This window comes from Sarcophilus harrisii, chromosome 1, assembly GCF_902635505.1.
Source record: "Sarcophilus harrisii chromosome 1, mSarHar1.11, whole genome shotgun sequence".
Classification (NCBI taxonomy): Eukaryota; Metazoa; Chordata; class Mammalia; order Dasyuromorphia; family Dasyuridae; genus Sarcophilus; species Sarcophilus harrisii.
In genome coordinates, this window is record NC_045426.1 from 62,911,563 (window position 1) to 62,935,769 (window position 24,207).

A 24,207-nucleotide genomic window follows, 5' to 3' on the forward strand; every position below is an offset into this window, starting at 1 on the left:
AATACTGAATCTAGTTCCTTTACATCTTTCCCTTCCTTGAAATTCCCGACTCTCTGCCTCTTCCAATTCAGCAAGATAATTTTTTAATCAATTTAACTGGGATAAAATTATATAAATGGATAAAATTGTCATGTTTTTTATTTTGCTGACTTCACCTACCCATGAATAATAAATATTACTTCAACTTAGATCTAGCTTTATTTGTATAAAATGTGTTTTGTGTTTAGATATCTGTTTTGGCAGATATATATTCTTTCAGATGTTTTATACCATCTTATTTTATACTGTCTATATTTTATACTATCTATTTTATACTAAGATAATATTTTTCTCTTCTTGATAATTGTATTTCAGTGGAGATGACTTCCTTTTTCATTGTTCACATTTTGTTTTACGCATTTAAAGAAATTATTTTTCAATAGACTGTCCAAAGGGGTCACAACACAAAAAAGTTAAGATCCTTAAATTAGACAATCTCCTAGATCCATTCTATAATTCTAAGAAGGAAAGGAAAGATTCAGATTACTTTGGTAGTAAGATGAGGTTAGATTTAAAAATATTGGGTTTGTAGTAATGGGTAGGCATTCAGATGAAGATTTCCTATGAGCAGCTAAGATTAATAGGGTTTTGAAATCCAATAGGTCTTAGTGAGTGACTAGGAGGTATGAAATGATGATCAAGACAATGAATGAATGTACAAAGAAGGAAATGATGAGAACAGAAATTTGGAAGATGTCAACTGTCTTGTGGGAGTTAGGAAATGGAAATGAGAAGGAATGGGTAAAAGAAACAGAAAAGGGGCAAAAAAGAAAGGTATGAGGAGAAAAAGGAAAAAGGAATTATCATGGAATTAAAGAATACGTTGGTGAGGATTGTAAAATAATACTATGAGACTGATTTAGTAAAGTCATTGGTAACTTTAGGGCAAGACTCCAATGAAATCTCTGAAATGGACACTGTGCTCCTCTCTGTAGATTATAGGGATTCTTAGAATTCTGTTGAGAAAACAGCGATTCTTTTTCTCTTTCTTTCTTCTTCTTTTTTTTTGTATTAGCTTGTTTATTTGCTTATTTCATTATTAACTTGCATCATTTTCTTTTGCACATATCCCCAGATGCTTTTAGTATTGCCCTCTTAATTCCCAGACCCCAAGACTAAAATTAAAAAAAAAAAAAAAAAAAAAAAACACTGGAAAACAACAAAGTATTGGGAAGAATAACATTTGAAATAGGAGGGTTTTCTTGGAATAGGAATTTCCAACTTAGATCATATGAGTGAACTACTCTTCAAAAGTTTTAATAAATATAGTTTTGTTTATGTATGTATTATAATCAGTATAAGTATATAAAAATCGGACATTTAGTTAATGCTATAATTGTTCTCAAAAGTTACAGTGGTAAAAAAAAAAAGATAATTATTAAAAGGGATGTCAAACAGCAATTACAATCGTCTATGGTGGATATGCTCAGATAAACTAGGAAAAAAACAATTTAAAAAAGGTAGGTTAATAGAATTGGTTAAAATAGTACAGAAATGGGGGAAGGGTAAAATTCTAAAAGTTCCTTTTAATATACATCTTCCCCCCCCCCACTTAAGTCCTCAAATTATCTGTTTTTAATTAAAAATGTTTAACATAAACTTGTTCCTGAAATAATTTGGATCACTTTCATTAAATCTACTGGTGATGGGTGTTTTACAATGGTTATCTGTAACAACATACTAATATTCTCACTAATTTTTAATAAGCAGAGATGTCAATGATTTCCTGCAGAGACCAGTAAAGAAAATAAAAATCATGGAAAGTGGAGGACCAATTTAAGACAGTATATGGGGTAAAACAAGGAAATAACTTCTGATTACCTGAATTGCTCCCTGGCTTTTATAACCTCTTCCATAGTACCTTCCACCTCTTCCAAATGTTCTAATCACTGGCGTGGAAATAACTCCTCTTGGACGCCTAAAGTATAAAACAAAAACAAATTTAGTTTTTTATAGACAATCCTTCAAATAAAGTAAAATGATTCTTGGAAAGCCAATTCAATGGGCACAAACTGGGTTTAACTTAATGTTCTTAATAGGTTATGCTCAAATTAGCATAGTTGGCAATACCAACTATGGGTCTGCCCAAGTATCAAATAGGAGGTATAGGGTACCAATAGCTTTGTAGGTAAAATTCAATTTTTAACAATTAATGAACAATTAAGTCAACAATTAGTGAATATAGATAAAATGGTTGAATAAAGCACTAAACTTCAAATTCCAAGACAAAATATCTTTTTTTACCAGCAAATTGAAGTCAACTGTTGACTTAGTTTATTAAACCTGTATTACTAAAGGGAAAAAAAATTTTTTTTTTTGAAAACAGAAAAACCAAGGGATCATTACTTATAACTTAATACATACATTTCATGCAAAAACATTGAAGAAACAGTAAAAGTTGTTTTCTACAATGTAAAAAGAACTTTTGCCCCAGTAACAAAATGCAATCCAAACTCAACACTAAAAAACCAGACAAATCTAACAGGAATTTTCATTTGAATGGAATTGAAGGAATTTGAATTTACATTTAAGCAAAAATTATTTTAAAATGCTTTATCAATTATAGGAATATCAGATACAATCCTGACTTGTTTCAGTTATCTTCATTTAAAAGAAAAGCAGAAGAGGCAGTTAGGTGATGCAGTGGATAGAGCATCAGCCCTGAAGTCAGGAGGACCTGAAACCTGAATTCAAATCTCAGACACTTAACACTTACTAGCTATGTGGTGGTCCTGGGCAAGTCACTTAACCCCAATTGCCTCAGCCAAAAAAAAAAAAAGCAGAAGCACCATCAGTCAGTTAAAAAAATAAGTATTTCTTAAGCCTATCCCATATCCCAGACATTGTGCTGAATGTTAGAGATATCAAGCTAAAACTAAAATAATCTCTGCCTATAAGGATCTTAGATATAGATATATACAAGACAAGATGATAATAGACATAAATAAGCATATAGATAATAATAGGGATGGAGACTAGACTGATGATGTCAATGATAAAGGTCCAATATTATTATTATTATTATTGCAGAGAACTTTATATAAAATTTTAAGTTCCAAATTTTCTCTTCCTATTCCCAACCCATTGAGAAGGCAAGAAAAGCAAAACCTCTTATAAATACGCACAGCTATGAAAAAAACAAAACAAGACAAAAACAACCAAACAAATGAATAAACCCTGAATTAGCTACATCCCAAAATAAAAATACTTCAATTTCAATTCAAGAGTCTATCAGTGCTCTATATGTAGATGTATGCCATGTTTTATCATGATTCCTTTTGAACTGTGGTGGGATACTGCATTGATAAGAATCACCAAATCATTCACAGTTATTGTTACAAGATAGCTGTTTACTTTGTGTTCTTCTGGTTCTGCTCACTTTACTTTGCATCAGTTCATACAGGTATTCCCAGGTTTTACTGAAATCACCCCATCATCATTTCTTTTAGTACAATAGCATTTTATTGAGTTTGTATACCACTATTTCTTCAGTCACTTCCCAATTGATGAGTAGCTTCTCAATTACCAATTCTTTGTCACCACAAAGAAAAAAATTGCCATAAAAAATTTTGAACATATAGATCCCTTTTCTTTTTGCTGACCTCTTTAGATAGAGTACAGCCTAGTAGTAGCATTTGTTAGGTCAAAAGGAACGAACACTTTTACAGCCCTTTGGGCACAATTTAAACTTATTCTCCAGAATGATTGGACCAATTCACAACTTTATGTTGTATCACAGTAGCTTTTCTGACACCTTCTCTAATATATCATTTTCACCAATCTGTGAGGTGGAAGCTTAGAGTAATTTTAATTTGCATTTCTCTGATTATCAGTGATTTAGAGTATTTGATATAGCTATTAAAACCTTGGAATTTTTTCTTCTGAAAAGTATCTATCTATTCACATCCTTTGACCATCCATCAATTGGGTAATGACAATTAATTCTTAATAGCCTTTTATTTACAGGATATATACATGGGTAACTTTACAGCATTAACAGTTGCCAAACCTCTTGTTCCAATTTTTCACCTCTTACCCCCCCCACCCCCTCCCCTAGATGGCAGGATGACCAGTAGATGTTAAATATATTAAAATATAAATTAGATACACAATAAGTATACCTGACCAAAACGTTATTTTGCTGTGGAAAAAGAATCAGACTCTGAAATATTGTACAATTAGCTTGTGAAGGAAATCAAAAATGCAGGTGTGCATAAATATAGGGATTGGGAATTCAATGTAATGGTTTTTAGTCATCTCCCAGAGTTCTTTTTCTGGGCATAGCTAGTTCAGTTCATTACTGCTCCATTAGAAATGATTTGGTTGATCTCGTTGCTGAGGATGGCCTGGTACATCAGAACTGGTTATCATATAGTATTGTTGAAGTATATAATGATCTCCTGGTCCTGCTCATTTCACTCAGCATCAGTTCGTGTAAGTCTCTCCAGGCCTTTCTGAAATCATCCTGTTGGTCATTTCTTACAGAACAGTAATATTCCATAATTTTCATATACCACAATTTATTCAGCCATTCTCCAACTAATGGACATCCATTCAGTTTCCAGTTTTTAGCCACTACAAAAAGGGCTGCCACAAACATTCGTGCACATACAGGTCCCTTTCCCTTCTTTATAATCTCTTTGGGATATAATCCCAGTAGTAACACTGCTGGATCAAAGGGTATGCACAGTTTGATAACTTTTTGAGCATAGTTCCAAACTACTCTCCAGAATGGTTGGATTCGTTCACAACTCCACCAACAATGCATCAATGACAATTAATTCTTATATAAATCTGGCTCAATCCTTGTTGGGAACTCTGTATGAAGAAATTCCCCTTTTCAATAAAGTTTAAGACCTCTTCTTTGACTTATATAGTCTTTTTTTTCCTTTAAAAATTGTTTTTTTTTTTTTTTGTACAAATTAAAGGAAAGCATAATAGAGTAGATTCTTTCACCAGAAAATTATTTACATCCAAATTTTTCCAAGCTAAGGGAGTTGCTGGTTTATCCCATTTGTAATAATCTCTCTGAAGCAATCAATTTTCTTTTATGTTTGGAAGATATTGAAGAAAGAATATTATTTTAAAAGTCTTTTCACTTTGTCTAAGTCCCATCTACCAGCAGTTCAAGTGGCGATGGGAAAATCCTGGTATCTTGGATAGCCTGATGAGCACGTTGAAATCAAACACCTTCTTCGTATTTTAAAAATACTCTTATACCCAAATAAATGATGCACATATTATGGAGCTCAAAACCCTTTAAGTGGAAATGGTAAACACCTGTTATGATAGTTCCACACTAACTTTGTTCTGCTCTTTCTTCATTAGTGGCTGATCTCTTTTCTCTGTTGGCTATTTCCTGCTGCCTTGGGACTTCCTCTGCCTGCCAGGTTGCATCTTCTCCTTCCCATGCATTTATATTCTCCTGCCAGATATCTAAGCCAGTTAATTCAGGAGACTGGAGAATAATTGTGTAGCTGCTAATCTCCTGGAGAAACCTGAGGTACTGTCTGGGAGGTCAAAATTTAATTGTTCTCAATAATTTTCTGTGTTTTCTTTACATTTGGTGCCATGTCTTTAAAACAGTCAGGTTTCCACTGTTCCATTTCCATTCCCTCCTTCAATCTTTATACTTGGGAGTGCATCTTCACCCCCGGAACTCTAGTTTTCAATTCTGACTACTTAGGAACTGGCCAATTACCCCCTGTGCTTGATAAAAGTTAGTTGATCTGCACTTAATTTCCATCCTCTGCCAGACCTGCATATTAACCTGTAAATGAATAAGAGTGCTGCGGCTAGGCAGGTACAAACTTTAAAAACTGTGGGACAGCCAAGCAGAACCCACCCCTTCCTCTCCCTGCCAGAGATTGAGCTGGCACAGGCTATGTGCCACACATAGGCATATACCTGCCAACTTATATAGTCTTAAGAGAACTGCCTATAGCTCTAAGAGAAAATAACCCAAGCTAGTAGGACTCTGTAGTCAGTGTATCTAAATAGAACTTGAACTAAAGATTTAATAATTAATAAATTAATAATTTAATATTTTAGTCTTTCTAGTTAAATGTAACAATTAAAAAAAATCTTTTGAGTTTCAGGTTCTTTCCCTTCCCACACCACACCCACCTTAAGTTATGCAAAACATTTCACAACCCTCAAGAATAATAAAATTTAAAAAAAAGAAAAGAAAAGAAAAAGGATGCTTCAATCTGTATTCAGATACAATCATTTCTTTTTTCTGGGTATGAATAGTATTTTTTTCTCTGGATCACTGTACTGCTGAGAATAGCAAAGATCATTCCACAACAATGCTATCACTTTGTACAGAGCACATGGAGCTCATGGAGGTCTTTTGAAGGTTTTTCTGAGGACATCCTGCTCGTCATTTCCCATAAAAGCAATAGTATTCCCAATCATAAAGGCTAGCTTTCTACTCACTTCATACTCCTTCATAAACGATACAAAATAGACACCATGTAATTCTGAGAGGGAGACCTATCAGGTGAGGGGAGCAGGGAAGATTGTAGATGGTGGATGGTAGAGACAGAACAGAGCCAGGCCAGGTATGCATCTTGTGCCTATGCCAAAGCACAAGATAGGACATATAAGGAAGGGCAAGAAAGCCAAACTGGCTGTATTATATAACATGTAAGAAGGTGAAGAGTCATACTGAGGAAGGTTATAAAGGAAAGTCATAGTTAGGTTGTGAATAACTTTAAGGACAAAGAGTTTGTATTTGAGCCAATTTATTGAGTAGAAAATGTGACATGGGCAGATCTAAGGCTTAGGAAAAATAACTTTAGCAACTATGTGGAGGAAAGTGTACAGACCTAAGGCACAGAGATCAATCATAATAGTTCAAGGAAAAAGTTACTAAGTTCTGACCTAGGGTAATAGCTGAATGAACAGAAAGATTGGGTGAGCGATGATAAATATCTGGCAACTGAAAATTGATTTAATATAATGTCACAGAGAATACTACTTTTATTGAGGGATCATTTAGTCCACTGAACCATTTACTCTCTGAATCAAAAAGTATGAAATGAGGAAGTTTCAACTAATTTAATAAGGTATTTGTGTGTGTATTGTTGTAGTTTTTATTTATTATTTGAAAAAACAGAAAAAAATACAAACAGAAAAGGAATATAAAACAAAATAAAGCAAAACAGAAGAAAACACGGTCATGTGCCAGCAGAACACCAGGGAAGATTCAAAATATATAATAACAAATGACCAGATCAAGAAAATATATTCCTTGTAAATTGTTTCTTGGTTCTCTGCTGCGCACTTTACTTCCTTTAACTAACACACACACACACACACACACACACACACACACACACACACACACACACACCCCTCCCTTTTATCCCCCCCTCACCACTCCCAAGCAAGCTATAGTTTAGAAAAGATATATTTATGTATACATATGTAGACATACAGAGATACATACTCCCCCCCAACATCTTTTATATCTCTTCTGACTCTTTAATTAAATTCTGTTCCCTAACTTGCTTTATTATTACTTAACCTTCCCCCACCCAGGAATCACTCCCTTGTCTTCTTCCCTCACCTTTTACTTCCCCATCTTCCCATCTCTCCCCTCTTATTTCTTTACAGATTTTGGAGGGTGCTATACCCCTTCATGATATCTATATGTAGCGTTGCCTATTGAACCCATTCTTGATGTGAGTAGGTTTTCAGAACTACGAGTCCTCTGCCTCCTTCTAATGCTTCTATGTCTACTCTTCTTCTGTGTCTCATTTGTATGAGATAACTACTATTTTTACCTTAACTTTGCCAATCTTTCTTTTGAGCTTACCCTATTGTTGATGTAAACCTTAAACATACAGTATATACATTTCCCATGTAGAAAAAACATAAACAATGTGTCCATGTTTAAACAGTTTGTCCATGTTGAGTTCCTTAAAACTGATCTTTGATATAAAGCTTTTACCTGTAAAATTTTCTTAAGTTTGGGTTTAGTTGACAGAAAGTCCTGAAAATCTGCAGGTTTGTTTTTCTCATTCAAAATTATAAATAATTTTGATGGATATGGTATTTTTGGCCACAAGCGTAGTTCTTTTGATTGTTGGTAGATATGATTACAAGACCTATAGTCTTTTATTGTGGCTGTTGATAAATCTTGTACAATTTTAATTGTAGCTTCTGCGTATTTGAATTGATTTTTTTCTTGTTTCTTGCAAAATTTTCTCTTTGATCTGGGGGGTTTTGAAATTCAGCAATATTTCTGTGTGTTTTCTACAAAGGATCTCTTTGAGGTGATCAGTGGATTTTTTTCTATTTCTACTTTCCCTTCATGTTCTACCATTCCAGGACAGCTTTCTAGGATTATTTCCTGCATTACTGTCAAGGTTCTCTTTTTGGTCACAACTTTCTGATAGTCCATTTATTCTTATATTTTCTCTTCCTGATCTATTCTCCAGATCTGTCATTTTTAAAATGACATTCTATTGTTTTCTCATTCTTTATAATCTGCTTTGGTATTTCTTGGTCTCTTATAGGTTCACTGGCTTTCCCTTGCCCAATTCTAATTTTCAAAGAATTATTTTCATATTTGAGACTGTACCTCCCTTTCTAGTTGGTTAATTCTTTTTTTCTCCCATAATCTTCTTGTTTTTCTTGGATGGTTTTGTTTTTATTTTATTAAAAATTTTCCTCAATGTCTCTTATTTGATTTTAAAATTCTTTTTTGAGTTCTATAAATTCTCTCTGAGAATTTCAAATGTTGCTCTTTGGGGTAGAAGCTTTTTTTATACTAAAATGTCTTCCTCTGAAGATGAACTCCAGTCTTCCTTGTTTCCACATGTTTCAATGATGGGGTTTTCTTTCTTCTTTACCAGTTCATTTTTCTTTTTAATAAATGGTATTAGTATAAGCCTCTCTAATTGTGAGGTGGGGGATGGTGCCTCAAACTTCCCTTCAGCTCTGCCCTCTGACCAGGAACCCCAAACCAAGAGCTCCCTGCTCCTGTGAACTCCCACAGTCAGCATCCCGGCCCCCCTGATTTTGCATTCACTGGGTGATTATTCTTTCTTAAACAGGGCTGTGGCTCTGAGGACAGCTGGGTCTGACATTCCCAGTTGGTCCTACAGGACTCAGACCCAAGACTGTGAGGTGAAGAGTCTCTATGGTTCTTGCTGGGGCTCCAGCCACACCCAGCTAGCCTGCAAGTGTTTGCACTTCAGACATGTTAATCCCCAGCTCAGGGCCTTTCTTCAAATCATCTCTGGTTGTATCGTAGGACTTCTGTTCTACTGTTCGCCCCATGAAGTGCAAATTTCTTCTATTTGTGAGAGAACTCAAGAGAGTTGAAATTTACCAACTTATTCATACATCTGTCTAGAATCCTCCTCTTTTTAAAAAATTTATATTTGCAAAACAAAAGTTTTCAATCCAAAGAACAAGCTCTGTATATTTAACTTACCCTCTTGCTGGTCCTCCTACAGAAACAACTTGTAGAGGGAAAGGCCCTCGTCCACCCCGTCCTCGTCTGCTTCCAGCCCAATGACCAACAACGGTGCCAGCTATTTCTAATTTCCCTCCCTGAGAAGGAATAGGTTGGACTCCTGCACAAAAAAGAAAAAAAAATCTTTACAACCACAGAATTAAAGGTGTTTAATGGAGGCACGTAATTCTTTCACCAACTTTGTTTTATTTGAACTCTCCCTGTTCTAGTTTTTAGACTTCATTGTTATTATGTGGAATACCTATGTTTACCCTTTTTGATTTCAAAAGAACTTACTTTAAGAAAAAAAAATCAGGTTAATCATTCCAATTTTTCCCAGTTCAGTGTAAGGACTGGATCTGTTGTCTAATAAAACAAAACCCTCTAATTTTTGTTGTTAAGGCACTTCCAGGTACTCAAAAAGCCTACATGATATAAGGTACATTAGGCCTAAAATGTGTCTTAGGCCACATATAGTAATAGCTACATATACTCTATATTATCCCATTTGACCTCATTCAGTTGCATAGATAGGAACAGATTCTGTAAAGTGTGCTACTGAGGGATATTTTCTTTTTGATTTTTAAAATTGTTTTTAACATGTAATTAGGGTAAACACACACACACACACATTTAAAAAAAATGAATAAGACAGTGTATTCTTCAAACTATAGACCAGGAAGACTGCCTTTGATTCCAATCTGCAATTTATAGAATTTTTTGGGGAAGAAGTGTGTGTGTGTGTGTGTGGGGGGGGGGGGGGGGTAGCAGGGATGACAACATCTTTTAATATAGCTTTGCTATAAATCTAAAAAGCTAAGCAACTTTTTTGTTAAACATGTTTCTTTTCCCTATAATTCTGTGTTGTTGCTTAAAACCTATTCAATTTTGTTTCTTATATTTGTCAAATCTTAAATGCCTAGTATCAATAAGCTTAAGAAGGGTTACAATTATTCAATGTTAATTAACCTAGATTAATTATGAATATATTACATATGGGACAAAATTCTACAACCTATTCAAAAGCCTATAGGTAAAGAAAAAAAATGAATTTATGACTCAACTTGTGATCATGTGACTATAAGTGAAGATTATGCATCCCCTTAGGTGCTCTAAGTAGCACAGAACTCTCAAAGCAAGGGAGAAGTGGGATTCAAGTTCCCTCACATAATAGCATAGTTTTCTTGTCTAGGTTAGACTGTTACTAGCCCTTAAGGGAGAGGTAAAAAAACTGATATTTATTTCAATGTCTTCCAACCCAATATCATTCTTACCTCCCAACCCCCCAATATTCATCCCAACCATTAACTAGCTTCCCAATTAGGCTGGGAAACAAATAGCATCACAGAGGAAACTTGTTAAGTCAAGAAGCAGAGGCAGCTTTGCAGAGAATCAAATAGAGACATTAGTGAGGTAGCACAATGGAAGGAAAGGAAAGCTGTGGAGGAAACCATCCTGGTAAAGCCTGGATGGGAAAAGATAGTGATAGTGAAGGCAGATAGGAAACAGAAGGGAGAAGGGAGTAGCAACTTCATAAGCCTGCAAAGAACTGAAGGCTGATATTTTTAAGTAACTTATCTTTCCTATCTTATTGCTATTAAGAAAAAAAAAAATATCCTGCTATGCTATTTAAATGTATTAAATATAGACTAAGTTCTTAAGATGATCTTGGCAAACAAAAGTACAACATAAAAGTACAGAATTAGCTTATTCTGTTCTGTAGTCAAGGACCAATGTTACATATGTGCCATAAATTTCATATTATTTAGGCAAAATTCATCAACCCTTCCAAATTAATTTTCCTTATCTAATATATTCCTGAAAAGCAGGTTTTAATTAATGTACAAAATCTTAATGCCAGAACTTCTGGTATAGGATTAAAATTTACCAAATTTTACTGTCTTCTACTGGGAGACACCATTATATATAAAACAATGACACTTTTTTTTTTTTAGTAGTTCTTCCTATCATGAATATTGACATCAAATCCATTTGAAAAACTCACAAGAGGACACGGCAAGGTATTAAGAGGTTACTAAGGCCTGAAGAAAGATTCTAGCTGAGGCTAGCAGTTAGTAAATGCCATCACAGGGACCTAGAGGGAAAAATGCTCTGTAGAAGAGGGAAGCAGTTATTAGGCAGTTAAGGAAGAAGAAAAACTGGCCGTCAGTAAGGGGCCAACAGACCATGGCGCACAAGCTGTTGGCAGAAGCTCTAGAAAAGGTGTAGGTATAATTACCGCCCTGTAACTTGCTAGTCCTGCCGCTGTCACTGCCCGAGAAGGCTGCGGAGTGTCCTGCTGTGGCTGCCACCCGGAAGGCACGGTAAGCACCTGTCGCTACTGTTTCCCCATAAGGGCCTCCAAAGCCATAGACTCCTGTTAGACCCAGGGCAGAGAGAGACAGGGGATTCACCAGGAGGGAAGAGTTACCTCGGTGCTTGGTTGTAAGTTGTGGTGACTGCCTCATTTAAATATGACTTTAAAAAAGTGAAACGTTTACACCAAGAGCTGATTGATGAACAAATTATTTTATTAAACAACTACGAACAACACCTCACTATCCTAGAGTTTTGGTTAAAATAGGCAAAACTTGGGTATATCACTTCCCCAGGATCCCTTTTAGAGAGCTGATCCAGAGTATGTGTAAACACTGGTTTTGGGCAAAGACTAGTTTCTGGAAAAGTTCTAATGATTGGAAACAGAGAGGGGAGTATGTTTACTTTCAGCTCTGGCATCTTACAGGATTTCTACATAACCATAAAAGAGCACATTTACAGATATAAAGTTTTCCTCTCAGTCTTTTGTCATACATAGATGGATCTTTGAAATGTATACAACTTATTAGTGCCCCCTTCCATTGCCCTTGCAGAATTCATAGATAATACTAACAATGATGAGCTCTAAATAATTGTGTTTAGTGTGGACAACTTGAACAGCACTAGAAACAGAGTCCATATTCTACTTTTGTAATTTATGTGAATATACCATTAGATACAATAAAAGACATAAGTAAAAGAAAATCCATTTGAGCGATTAAAAAACTTTTGCTTTTCACATGTACTTACCAGCAAAACCTCTACCCCTGCCCTGAGGTGGTGGGACTGGCCCAAAGTGTCGAGGATACATTGAAGTTGGATAGAAAGGCAGAGCAGGAGGAGGTGGAAAAGGGAGTGGATGATTCTGCCGGGAGAAATTTAATCCTTCCAGGATGCTTTGGCGCATCTTTTCTACCTTGGCAGCCTGCTCAGCCTAGAAATCAAATATATATTTAAAAATTTTGAGCAACAAGTTATTACAAATTAACACTGAAAGAAAAAATATAAAATTACTAACATATCTAATTACAAAACTATCAACCAATATAATGATAATCTTTTAAAATAACACTGAGAAATCTGGGATCAAATCTTAGAAAACATCACAAGGTTTGTTACTTGCAAATTCTTATTAATATAATCAAAGCTTATTAAAGTATCTTTACACCAGAGACATTGATAAACTTAAAAAGATAATTTGTATCTAACTTCAAAAAAAAATACCTAGTGATTAAAAATGTGACTGAGTTGTAAATATAATGCAACAACTTCTACTACTCTTCTTTGAAATATGCCAATCCCAGGGAGATACACATAGTGGACAGTAAATGGCTGTTGAATGAAGAGATCAGTAATCTTCCTTTCAATACACATGTATTCACTGCCTCTTTTTTTTTTCCTAACCTTTACATTAATACTATTAAATATTTAACAAAATAACTATTATTTATACATGAGGAAAGTAGGAAACAGAGTAATGCAGAGACTTGATTTTAAGAGTTATTATACTGAAAGGGATTTCCCTCTTTCATTTCCTCTTAGTTATTGCTGTTGCAATATAGGAATATTAAAAAGATTTTTGTGAATTTAATTTGTGCAGTTTTTGACTTTATATCCCCAACATCCAACACAACACCCTGGTACATAGTATATGTTTAATGACTGATTATTTATTGACTAATTCTCTAAAGTTATTATTTTTCTCAACTAGTTTCTTTATTATGTGCATGGGAAAGAAAGAAGGAAATTGGAATTTCTGGTCTCTACAATTTTTTTTTCTCAAGAAAGACTTTTGAAATTGGTAACTACCAATAAAAATAAAAATTCAAGTGCATAAACAAGATTTCTTCTATGGAAAAAAATAAAAATATTACTTAAAATTTGTTTTAAAATGCATTTATTAGCTTTAATAAAAATATTCTGATTTTTTTCCTGTAAATCATTATGAATTCATCCCCTGTGACAGTTAGATAACCACTCTTTCCTCTAGATTATGCACCTTACCATCACTTTTCCTCAGGGGTGGGATGGAATGGATGGGGAAGAGAAAAGAGGGTTTAGACTGGTGAGGAAAGTACTTTACCAATGACTAAATACTACTGAGGGTCTGCAATATAGTTTTTGTAGTGTTAGGCATTAAGTAAAAAGCGTAGGTCACACATATAGTTTGGGTTCAAAGATAGGACTTATGCTCCGGATGCTCTGACACCTGAGCAGGCAGGCAGGCAGGCTGGCTCTCTGTCCATTTTGCTGTGCCATCTCACTTACGTATCTACTAATCATTATTCTGTTTTACTTTGTTATAGCAATTTCAAAAATTTAGCTATTTTCCCATAAATGTTTAATAACTTTCAGCTTATCAACTGCTAAAACGTTAAACACATATCATTCGGCTAAGAAAACTTTGGATCAGGTCATCTTCCAAGCCAACATTTACTGTGCACCCACTCTGTGGGAAACATGATCTCTGTTCTCAAGAGCAACATTTAAGATAAAGCATACAGAGTAAGTGGATACAGTAGAGATACAGTACACATAGAGTAAGTAGTAAGAGATACAAGTTTTATTTCTTTGCACAAATGAAAACAAACAGCAATGTTATTCACATAACTACTAGAGTCCCACAATTCTATATTGTGTTCATTTCTGGTCACCTACCTGACCATCACAGAGGTCAATGAGTGGAATTTTCTCCCGGCTTGCTTTGATGAGTTTGGTTTGGAAGAGTTTTCCATCAAAATACATCCAAGGACAGCAGTGCTCCCAAGGGATTGGCTGTCCACATGCATCATTTGCAAAGAGTGCCATATCCACACCACTCATGAACAAAGCTGACAGTTGAATTCCTCGTGGATCTAGGTTCTCAATCTTTAAATGGAAAAGAAATAATTTCTATGGCATAAGAATACTACAACTTAGAATTCCCCCTTAAACTGTTAAGTTCTTCAAGGTTAAAATGGGAAATACATTAGCTAAATAGCTAATATTTTAATGCTAGCTATTGCATTATATTTTTAAACTCTTCAGAATGATTATTTTAAATTCAAATTCATAACAAGTTTTGCAGCACTTTTCTTATACCCATTCTTGGAGGTAGCTACTGTCGATATTGTATCCACTTTAAGATGGAAAAAAGAAGAGATCGAGACTTAAATAAGAAAGTTTATAACTTGCCCAGGGTCATGTAACTAGCCAGCTAAGATTTCAACCCATTCTTCAAAAGTTTGAGGAGGACTACCTTATCTTTACTATTTTGCCTAGTTACAGAGTTTGTTACAGTACACAAATGAGCTTTGGCTATATTAAACAAACAAACATACTGAAACATTTATCACTGAAACATTAGATGATTGGGAATTTTCTTGCTTAAATGACTAATTCTACAATGTACTTATCTATAATAACATTCTTTATTGAAATTAAGAAATTTTACAAGGGAATATTTAATTTTGTTTTTCTATAACCAGTGAGCACATGTACATGAAAGCCACAAAGAAGAAAAATCTAACAAATGATGGGTAGTCCCCAATTCCTGAATAGAGAATCCATGGGGAAAAAAAGTTACTGCCTATGACTGTTTTTTTTGTGGGATCGGGGTCCTATAGCCAGATTCAAGGATGATGCTATCTAAAAGAATTTCTACCCTACTTATCACCTATTTAAGCTGCTGTCAAGTAGTCTCTAAAAATAACACTGTATAAATAAGCAAAATATCCAAAGACCTGGCTATTTTGTCTAGCTCTATAGAATCTTATTCTGTGTGGTTGCCTCCTCCAACTCTTCATTTTAAAGTGAATTTTAAAAGGCCATGTTAGAACAACCTCATCTTGTTTTTTTATTTTTGATAAGGTTATCAACCTGATTAAATCAATTTAATATTATAAGCATAATTTGCCTACATTTTAGACAAGTTATTGTGGAAAAGATGGAAATGTGTTGACTGGATCATAATATATTTAGATAGATTTGCAAATGAATAAAGGGCCAGATACAAACAGAAATCATCAGTCGTTTGCTATCAACTTAAAAGTGGTCTTTAGAATTTTCCAAGGATCTGTACTTGAACTCACAGTATTTATTTATTAAATCAATTTATTTTAAATCAATTAAATCAGTTTATTTGTTAAATCAATGACTTAGATGTATATTTATTAGATCTACAAATGATTAGCAAGGAGAGTTAACAAATTGGATAGTAGTATGTAAAAAGCTCCTGACAGACTAAAACATGAGATGAATTGAACATGAAAAAATTTCAGAGATAGAATAAAGTCTTAAAACTAGGTTAAATAATTAGCTTAAAAGCAAAATGAGAGGGGCATACCTTGACAGCAATTTATCTGAAAAAAAACTAGAGTTTTAAAAGTAGGTGACTTCTGAATCTTCCCCTCTCGCTCCCCATGTTCCCTTCTGGACATCACATTTTAAAATAGAAATAGATAATCAAGAGTCTAGGATAGTCAAGTACCTCAAAATCATGTATGAATATCTTCAGTTGAGGCCTAAAGTAGATTTGGGGATGGGGAGAAGGGGGAGTGTGCAGAAACATACAAGCATGTTCTTAAAGAATACGAAGAGTTGTCAGGCTGAAGCAGAATTAGAGCTGTTCACCTAAACCTTAATACGACTGAACAAGCAAAATGAGCCAAAGCTACCATAAGGCAATTGCAGCTTGATGCCCTAAGACATCCCAAATATACAGGTCTACCTAAGAATGAGAGTCCAGAAACAGTGTGACTTTTCCGCATAGCTGAATTTAGCTAAGATATGCTCTTCATTCTAAAAGGTACATCTCTGTCATCTACCTAACTGAGCTATCTAGATTTCCCAATACATTTCATGGAAGAAATGACATTTAAATTGGGCTTTAAAAAATAAGTAGGAAATCAAAAAGTAGAGAGAGAGTGAGAACACAGCAAGAACAGAACCCAGTTTGAACAAAGCATAGTTACAGGAAAGCAAATGGTATGTTTTTTGCAAGACAATGAGGTCTAGTTTAGCTGAAGCACCTATGATGCAGGGGAAATAGCAGGAGATAAGGCTGGAAAGTTTAGGACAGTAATTTACAATAAAGAGATGACCGGAGTTTGGACTATCTGCAGGGGTCCTCAAACTACGGCCTGCAGGCAAGATGTAGCAGCTGAGGACATTTATCCCCCTCACCCAGGACTATGAAGTTTCTTTATTTAAAGGCCCACCAAAAAAAGTTTTTGTTTTTACTACAGTCCGGCCTTCCAACAGTCTGAGGGACAGTGAACTGGCCCCCTATTTAAAAAGTTTGCAGACCCCTGTTTTATAGTTTACAAAATATTTGACCTTACATTAACTCATTTATCATCTCCACAACAATCTGGTGAGGTAGGCTATCAAATTAAACTCTTACAGGAATGAGGAGACTTAAGCTTCAAGACATCATCTGGCTTTTCAGAAGTTACACAGTTAATAAACAACTGAACTAAGACCAGAATCTAGTTCTTCTAACTCCTATTCCAGTCCTTTTTACCCCTGACCAAGCTAATAAGGGACCATCAATAACTAGGGCAAATTGAATTTTTTTAATAGACATTACTGACGTTTAACATGCACATTACTACATACCCTTATTTAGCTAGGTTTAAACAATGTTTAGTTTCTACAATATAAAGTTGACAAGATTTTTTATTTTATAATAAAATATTTTGAATTTGCTTGAATTCTTTTAAGTTACTGACTTACTCTTGTATATTTATCTATGCATCTCTATGTACTTATGCACACAAATGATATATACATAGATCATTATAGAACCATATATAATTCTTGTGTTTTACATAATCTTCATTTGATCTTAAAAAAACTACATGGTGAGATAAACTATTTTTATATCCATGTAACAGACAAGGAAACTGAAGTCTTAATAGAGATTAATACAAATAGAAACTAGTGGAAAAGGAGAACTAAGTCTAATGATCTTTTCATGATAACATCACACATATGTTTAGATATGTGCTTGCGTGTGCACGTGCACACACACACTTTCTCTCTCACTGGAACTATTAGTATGAGTTAATGACCAGTTTAAAGCTTATTAACTTTCTTGTAATTATCTTCTCAGGTAGATATTACAAAATATATCCAAAATAAGGAAAGTAGGTTCAGAGAGTCAATCGATTTGTTCGGGGTCACAGAAATTAAGAACCAGGACCAATACTTAAAGCTAGGATAGTCAACTCAAAGACAAGGGTTCTGTCCACTATACAAACTTCTTTCTACCATAGCTACCACAAAATTCATTTTCTCCAAATCCCAGTCAAAGAGTGGGCAAAGAAAATCATAATTTCAGGGCCCACCACAATGCATCTTCTGGTTGAGACACAGTGAGGATAACCGAGGCCTTTTGGTAATGGAGGCCAGGGAAGAGGATCAGCTGCTAAAGTGAATGAAATAGGTTCACAATTGTTAAGTTTCAACATAACACTAACACTACCAATATTCTAAACCCCATTTATATAAGGATAAATTCTTTTCCCTTTCTATGTTATTTAAAAAAAAAAATTCAGGGCAATTGTACATAAGAGAAATGCTCTCAAAAATCACAACTTCAATATTTTTTAAACATTAAAAGTGGCCACCAAAGTGATGGCAAAAGAGATAAAATGTCTTCACTTCAAAATTGGGAGGATTTCCATACAGCTATTCTGCCTTTATGTTCCAAACAGGGAATAACATTTCCTCTTCCAAGCCCAAATCACAGACTTTTAAAGAAAATACTTCTTGGAAGGATTACTTAAATTTCCATTTGTAGGCTGAGAATCAGAGCTTATGACTGTGAAGAAGAAATACTCTCTACATCTCTAAGACACATCCATTACTCCAAATCACACCCTTCTTCCCTTCTACCCACAAGAGCTGTTTATATAAGGGTCAGAAATGTGTGTTGCTATTTATAAGAATGCACCTATTATTTAAATTTCAACAATAATTTTACTGTATCTATCTTACATATTACATCAAGTAATTAATGAAATAAAATTACAATATAAAACCAAATTCTTGGCAGATAGCTCTTTAAAAGACTACTCTGAGATAATATTATAAAGCACTTTGCACAGGGTCTGGCACACAGAAGGCATTAAAAATATAAAAATGTTACAAAGGGTTAGCATTTTTTTTCAAGTACAAAAAGGAGAAAATGAAAAAATTCTAGATGATCCATATATACTTTTAAAACTTAAAAACCTACTTTAAAAACTATTGATTGAGAAAGGATTCTTTGGGAAATTTTATAATTTTAGATGAATACTCAATTTCATAAAGAAAAATGCCTCATAACTACAAATACTACTATCGATAGTATGAAAATTGCACCAAGATTACACACAGTTTTGTCCATCACTTTAGGCTAAAAGTAAGGCTAGTACATGCCATTTTGTGTTTTGCACTAGATACTTCCTCAGTGCCAATTATATAAATATATATGATTGTTAAACTCGCAAAGCATTAAAAATAAACACTATCTAATCTCATTCTTATCACCAGTAAAGAATTTAAACATAACTGTACTAATTGATGCTGGAGAAGCCTACATGCCACATAGGCTGGAAATGAAATATTATTAATAGTAAGCAAGTAGGCATTTAATAAGCATTCATTGAATTGCTTAATAATGTATTAATTTCATAATACTACATTAATAACTCGCTTCAAAATTGAGAATTTACTTAAAAAGAACAAAACTATCACCACTAATAATATCCATTTTTGAACATGATATAAAGGAAGGAAAGGTATAGGTAAGATTTATGTACTATATCACACACAAATGAAATTCAATGTCTGTACTTTGTTTATTAGCTAAATGTGAAATTATGTTTATTTCTAGTCCACAGGAGCAGATTCAATGCCAAACTGTTATACTATATGCCTGGGATGTGCAACAAAATTATTAAAAAAAACAAAAAACAAAAACCACAGGATTATACAAGATGCACTTCCCTCTCTTAAAACTGTTTTTAAAATATATAATTTTTCTATCCTCTACATCTTGCACCTAAAATGAAATTGGCAGATTTTAAAGGCAAGATCAAGGAAAGATTTTTCCTTTTCTTTATGACAAAATCTTAGATTTAGACTTCTCTGGGCCTTAAAGATCCTCTATATTAAGCCTCATACTTTGCAGATAAGGAAGCGGAGGCCCAGAGCCTTTAAGTGACTTGTCCAAAGTTGCATAGGCAGAGAGCCAGGATTTGAACTCAGATCTTCTGAGGCCAGGCCTCTTTCTATTCTACTATGCCAATTTTTCAAAATGAAATGCATGGCTGGTGTTTGGGTTGCCAGTAACCAAGTAACATCCCCTAAGAATAAAAGAGGAAATACCTGAGAAAATCACTCATTGTCAGTTATCAAAAGAACCTCAATTATTTATGGCAATGAATGATGATAGCACATGAACACAATGAAGTTCTAGAAAATCTGTTTCATAATTTCAGCTTCTATCAAATTCTTAACTGGAAGAACTAACAAGTTGCTAAAATCTCAGATAGGTGTTTCTTTTCCCCTTCTTTCCAATGGAGATATTATTAATAAGCAGTAAAAGGGTCATAAGGCAAAACAACAATATGTAGACAAAATTTGAGCAAATAACAGGTTGGATAATGAATTTTTGAAAAAGTAAGAATTTATTAAAATTGTAAATTTCAAGCAAGAAAATGATTTTAAAATCGCAGAAAACATCCTATTTTAAAATGAGACCAAATTCAGTATCTTAAAAAAAAAAAAAAGGAGCAAATAAACAATTTAGATGTCAATTTTCCACCATCTTCAACTTCACTTAAACATGTGTATAAATGAAAACTATTCCTAAAGTATTTAATATATATTTTCATAGATGGAGGTGCCTTTAATTTCCTCTCTATTTGGCACCTGCCATTTGCTCTTCTTGCCCCTAGAAATAGGCAATCTTTTTTTTTGGATAACTTTCCTTACAAATAAAAAAACAGATGTCACTTTTGTGTACAAGTTTCGCTCTCCAAAAGATAATTACAATTTCCAAGGGAGCAAGATAAGTGAGGCAAAAAGCAATGAGGAATGAGATTAAATTAATTATACTCAACATGTATCTTTTAAAAATCAAAATTCTGGAACTGAGTCTTCAGATGAAGAATCAGGGAAAAAACTGCTCTAATGTTAAGATCTTCAAAGAAGTAATATATGAAAAAGGTTAAAGTCTATGTCCATCCAGAAATGGAAAGATGGAATTTAAGATGAACTACTAATAAAAACTTGATGGCAAATAAGACTTAGTGGGCATACCTGATACCCGGTGATCTGATTTTCAGAACTGGAATGTCAATACTGATGTAAAAATCTATATAAGAGAAATAGGAAGTAGAGGTAGAGGGGTTGTACCACACTACAATTAAAATATTTACAATACCACTGTCATGCAATATGAAAATGAAGGTGGTGGTGGCGATGGTGAAATAATCTGGGTAGGAACACAAGGAATGTACAACTACAGTTAGCATCTGATTCAGACCAGGTGATACGAAAGAAAAGTCAAAGATACTTGAATGTATTAAAAAGGTTTTTCCACATAAAATTTTGTTCTACAAAATGAAGAAAATAATGAAACTTTTTCAAAGGAGCCCAAACCTGTGAATTCACTAATCACTCCTGGTACAATGCAGACTGACCTTTGTTCAGCAATTTTTGGCCTTAAAGAGTTGCCAGAGGAGTTAAAAGTTTAATTTGTCCAGGGTCATTCAGACAGGGTGTGTCAGAAGGGAGATCTGAATTTAGGAGTTGAGGACACCAAATCCAGCTCACCATCCATGCTATGCTGGACATTATCCTGGAGTTTAGGTTTCTATTTTGAAGACAACAGGAAAGTTACAAGTCACCTGAGCTGGAACAGAGTCTAGAGAGCAAGATGGTTCAACACCAAAGTACTACATTTAAGAAACAGTGAGGAAAATTAAGAAACTTAGCTGAACCTCAAATAAGGGAGATAGAAGAACCTACAAAAGAAATTAAAAAGCCAAAGTGTTACTTGGAAAAAATGTTTTATTGGAAAAGACTGGGGGGAAGGGGAGAATGCCAATATACATTCTTGAGCTGTGGCTCAGTGTTTTGAAGGTAAAAGCATGTTGCTTTCTTTCATTAGAATGTAAATTCCTCTAGGGCAGGGACTTTTTTCCTTTGGGTTGCTATATATTCTGCACCTAGCACAGTGCTCAGCACACAGTAGATACTTAAAAACTTATTACTGAAACTTTGCTTGAGAGAATGTGAAATAGGGGAAATAACTGAGCAAATAAGAAATAATGGAAAAGATAAATAAGCAAAAAATATCAGAATGCTAAACTTTCATTTTATTCATTCTCTTAAAAAAAACTAATTTATAAGGGAAAGCTCTATGGATGGGGAAGGGAGAGAGACTTTTTGGAAATGAATGTAATGATATAAAGGCATCATTTAAAATTTCTACATACATATATGAGAAAAGGAAGATTTACTGAGAACTTTCAATAGACAAAGATTCAGAAAATAGATTTTGTAAGCAATAACTCAAATTAATATAGCACTTTAAAATTTACAGAGAACTTTTCTTGACAACTACCCTGCAATAAAGGTAAATATAGCTAATGATAAATAATGTGCTGAAAAAAACCACAAAGCAGAGTGCTACTGTATTAAATAGTAGCAACTCAAGGCGATCAACTAGTGAAGGAACAAAAGGAATCAGTATGAAAAGTTCAAAGGCATATGAAGTTAAATCCCACAATCACAATGTTGATTCCTCCTTTTCCTTGGCCCTTGACTATCCCAGAATCCATCCACAACACACAAGGGGGTGGAAGGATCTGCCATCGTCCTCACAAAGCATCTTCTTCCTTTGCTTTTCCTTTTTCCAAAGGAGCTTGAATGCTCATATGGTTTGAATGAGATTGACACCCACAACTGCCAAGCTTGCCACTGGCTCTGCCTCTCAAATCGAGAGTTCCCTGACTTAATGTTAAACCTGAAGAAGCCAGGCTAGGCATTGGCCACGCCTGTGGGCCAGCAGGACTTCAGGCTTTTCCATTTGCCTACAGCTGATCTTCCTTTTATACATTATCTTCCCCTTCTCGTGCGTGAGTTCTTGGAAAGCAAGAACTGTCTCCATTTTTCCATTTATATCCCCAATATTTAACACAATGCTCAGCATATAGTAAATGCTTTAAAAAAGCTCATTCATTCCCTTGAACAGGAATAATGGGACAAGCTATGTAAAGAAACATTTAGGCAAGATGGGTGGGAAAGAAGACTAAACTTGGTTTTGGAATAATCTACAAGAATAAAGAATTCAAAGTCCAATCTCCTATAGTGAAAAACCAACAAGAATGTTAAATATGGGAAAATTCAGAACATAATAAAAATAAACTAGAAAGAAGATGTATTTGTAAATCAAGTAGTAGCAATTTATAATTAGAAAACAATGTTACTTAGGTAACTTATCCAATCCACATTATTAGAATTATAGATCTACTACAGAAATGTTGTCCTCAGATGATTACATTATATAAGAAAGGTTTCCCAACATAAAGTTTACTAATTACCTTGAGTTCCTGTAGCTGATCAGGCTCATAAAGTTTGGGAGACAATGCTTGAGCCAGGAAGGCATCAAGTTCCTGGCGCCGCAGTATCCGTACTCCTGGCCACTGCACCATATACCTAAAGTGGAGTTAATAAGACAAAAAAAAGAAATTGCTATTAAACATCTAGGATAAAATTTGAATTAAAACCAAACCAAACCAAACCAAAACACAAAACAACCCAGACTGATTTTCTGAATAAATGTGGAGTTGACATAAGGTAGGCCTATCTACAAGTATTTCTTACTAATTTACCTCTTAAGGTGATGTTATAAATCACTATCAACTTAATTATCATTTAAATGGATGAGAATGTTTTAGGATAATAAAAATAATATGAAGTTATATTTACTCAACATTAGTATACCTCTGACTTTGAACCCCTTTTCTTCACAGTTATTATATGGGAGTATTTAAATTGCTAATGTGCAAAGAGAAAGCTATCAATTTACTATGAATGATGTTATTTACTGCAAAGAAGTGGTACCTGTCAGATATATTTAAGAAATATTTTCCAGGACAGCTAGTTAGTACAGTGGACAGAGCACTAGCCCTGAAGACAGAAGTTCAAATCTGGTTTGAGACACTTAACATGGCCTGGCCGTGTGACCCTGGACAAATCACTTAACCCCAACTGCCTCAAGCCAAAAAAAAAAAAAAAAAAGAGAGAGAGAGAGAGAGAGAAGAGCAACTAGATGGTCTCTCCAGATCCTTCTAAACACTTAAAATATTTCCTTTATAATGATGGTAAGTGGCAAAATTAAGATG

The 24,207-nt window shown here is 34.3% G+C and overlaps 1 protein-coding gene and 1 pseudogene across 7 annotated transcripts in view; both read right to left on the minus strand.

Moving 5' to 3' along the window:
* FAM120A (family with sequence similarity 120A) overlaps positions 1 to 24,207 on the minus strand; it is a 151,709-nt gene that overhangs the window by 8,757 nt on the left and 118,745 nt on the right. For 5 of the 7 annotated variants that reach the window (XM_031956829.1, XM_031956849.1, XM_031956838.1 and 2 more), the window contains 6 exons: positions 23,404 to 23,518; positions 14,483 to 14,692; positions 12,575 to 12,758; positions 11,748 to 11,885; positions 9,488 to 9,629; positions 1,861 to 1,957 (listed from right to left, as the gene is read on the minus strand). In XM_031956829.1, the coding sequence (XP_031812689.1) occupies positions 1,861 to 1,957; positions 9,488 to 9,629; positions 11,748 to 11,885; positions 12,575 to 12,758; positions 14,483 to 14,692; positions 23,404 to 23,518 (886 nt within the window). The remainder of the gene's footprint in view (positions 1 to 1,860; positions 1,958 to 9,487; positions 9,630 to 11,747; positions 11,886 to 12,574; positions 12,759 to 14,482; positions 14,693 to 23,403; positions 23,519 to 24,207) is intronic. The other 2 variants (XM_031956856.1, XM_031956883.1) reach the window with 1 other exon arrangement.
* On the minus strand, positions 4,764 to 6,425 carry LOC111719459 (annotated as a pseudogene).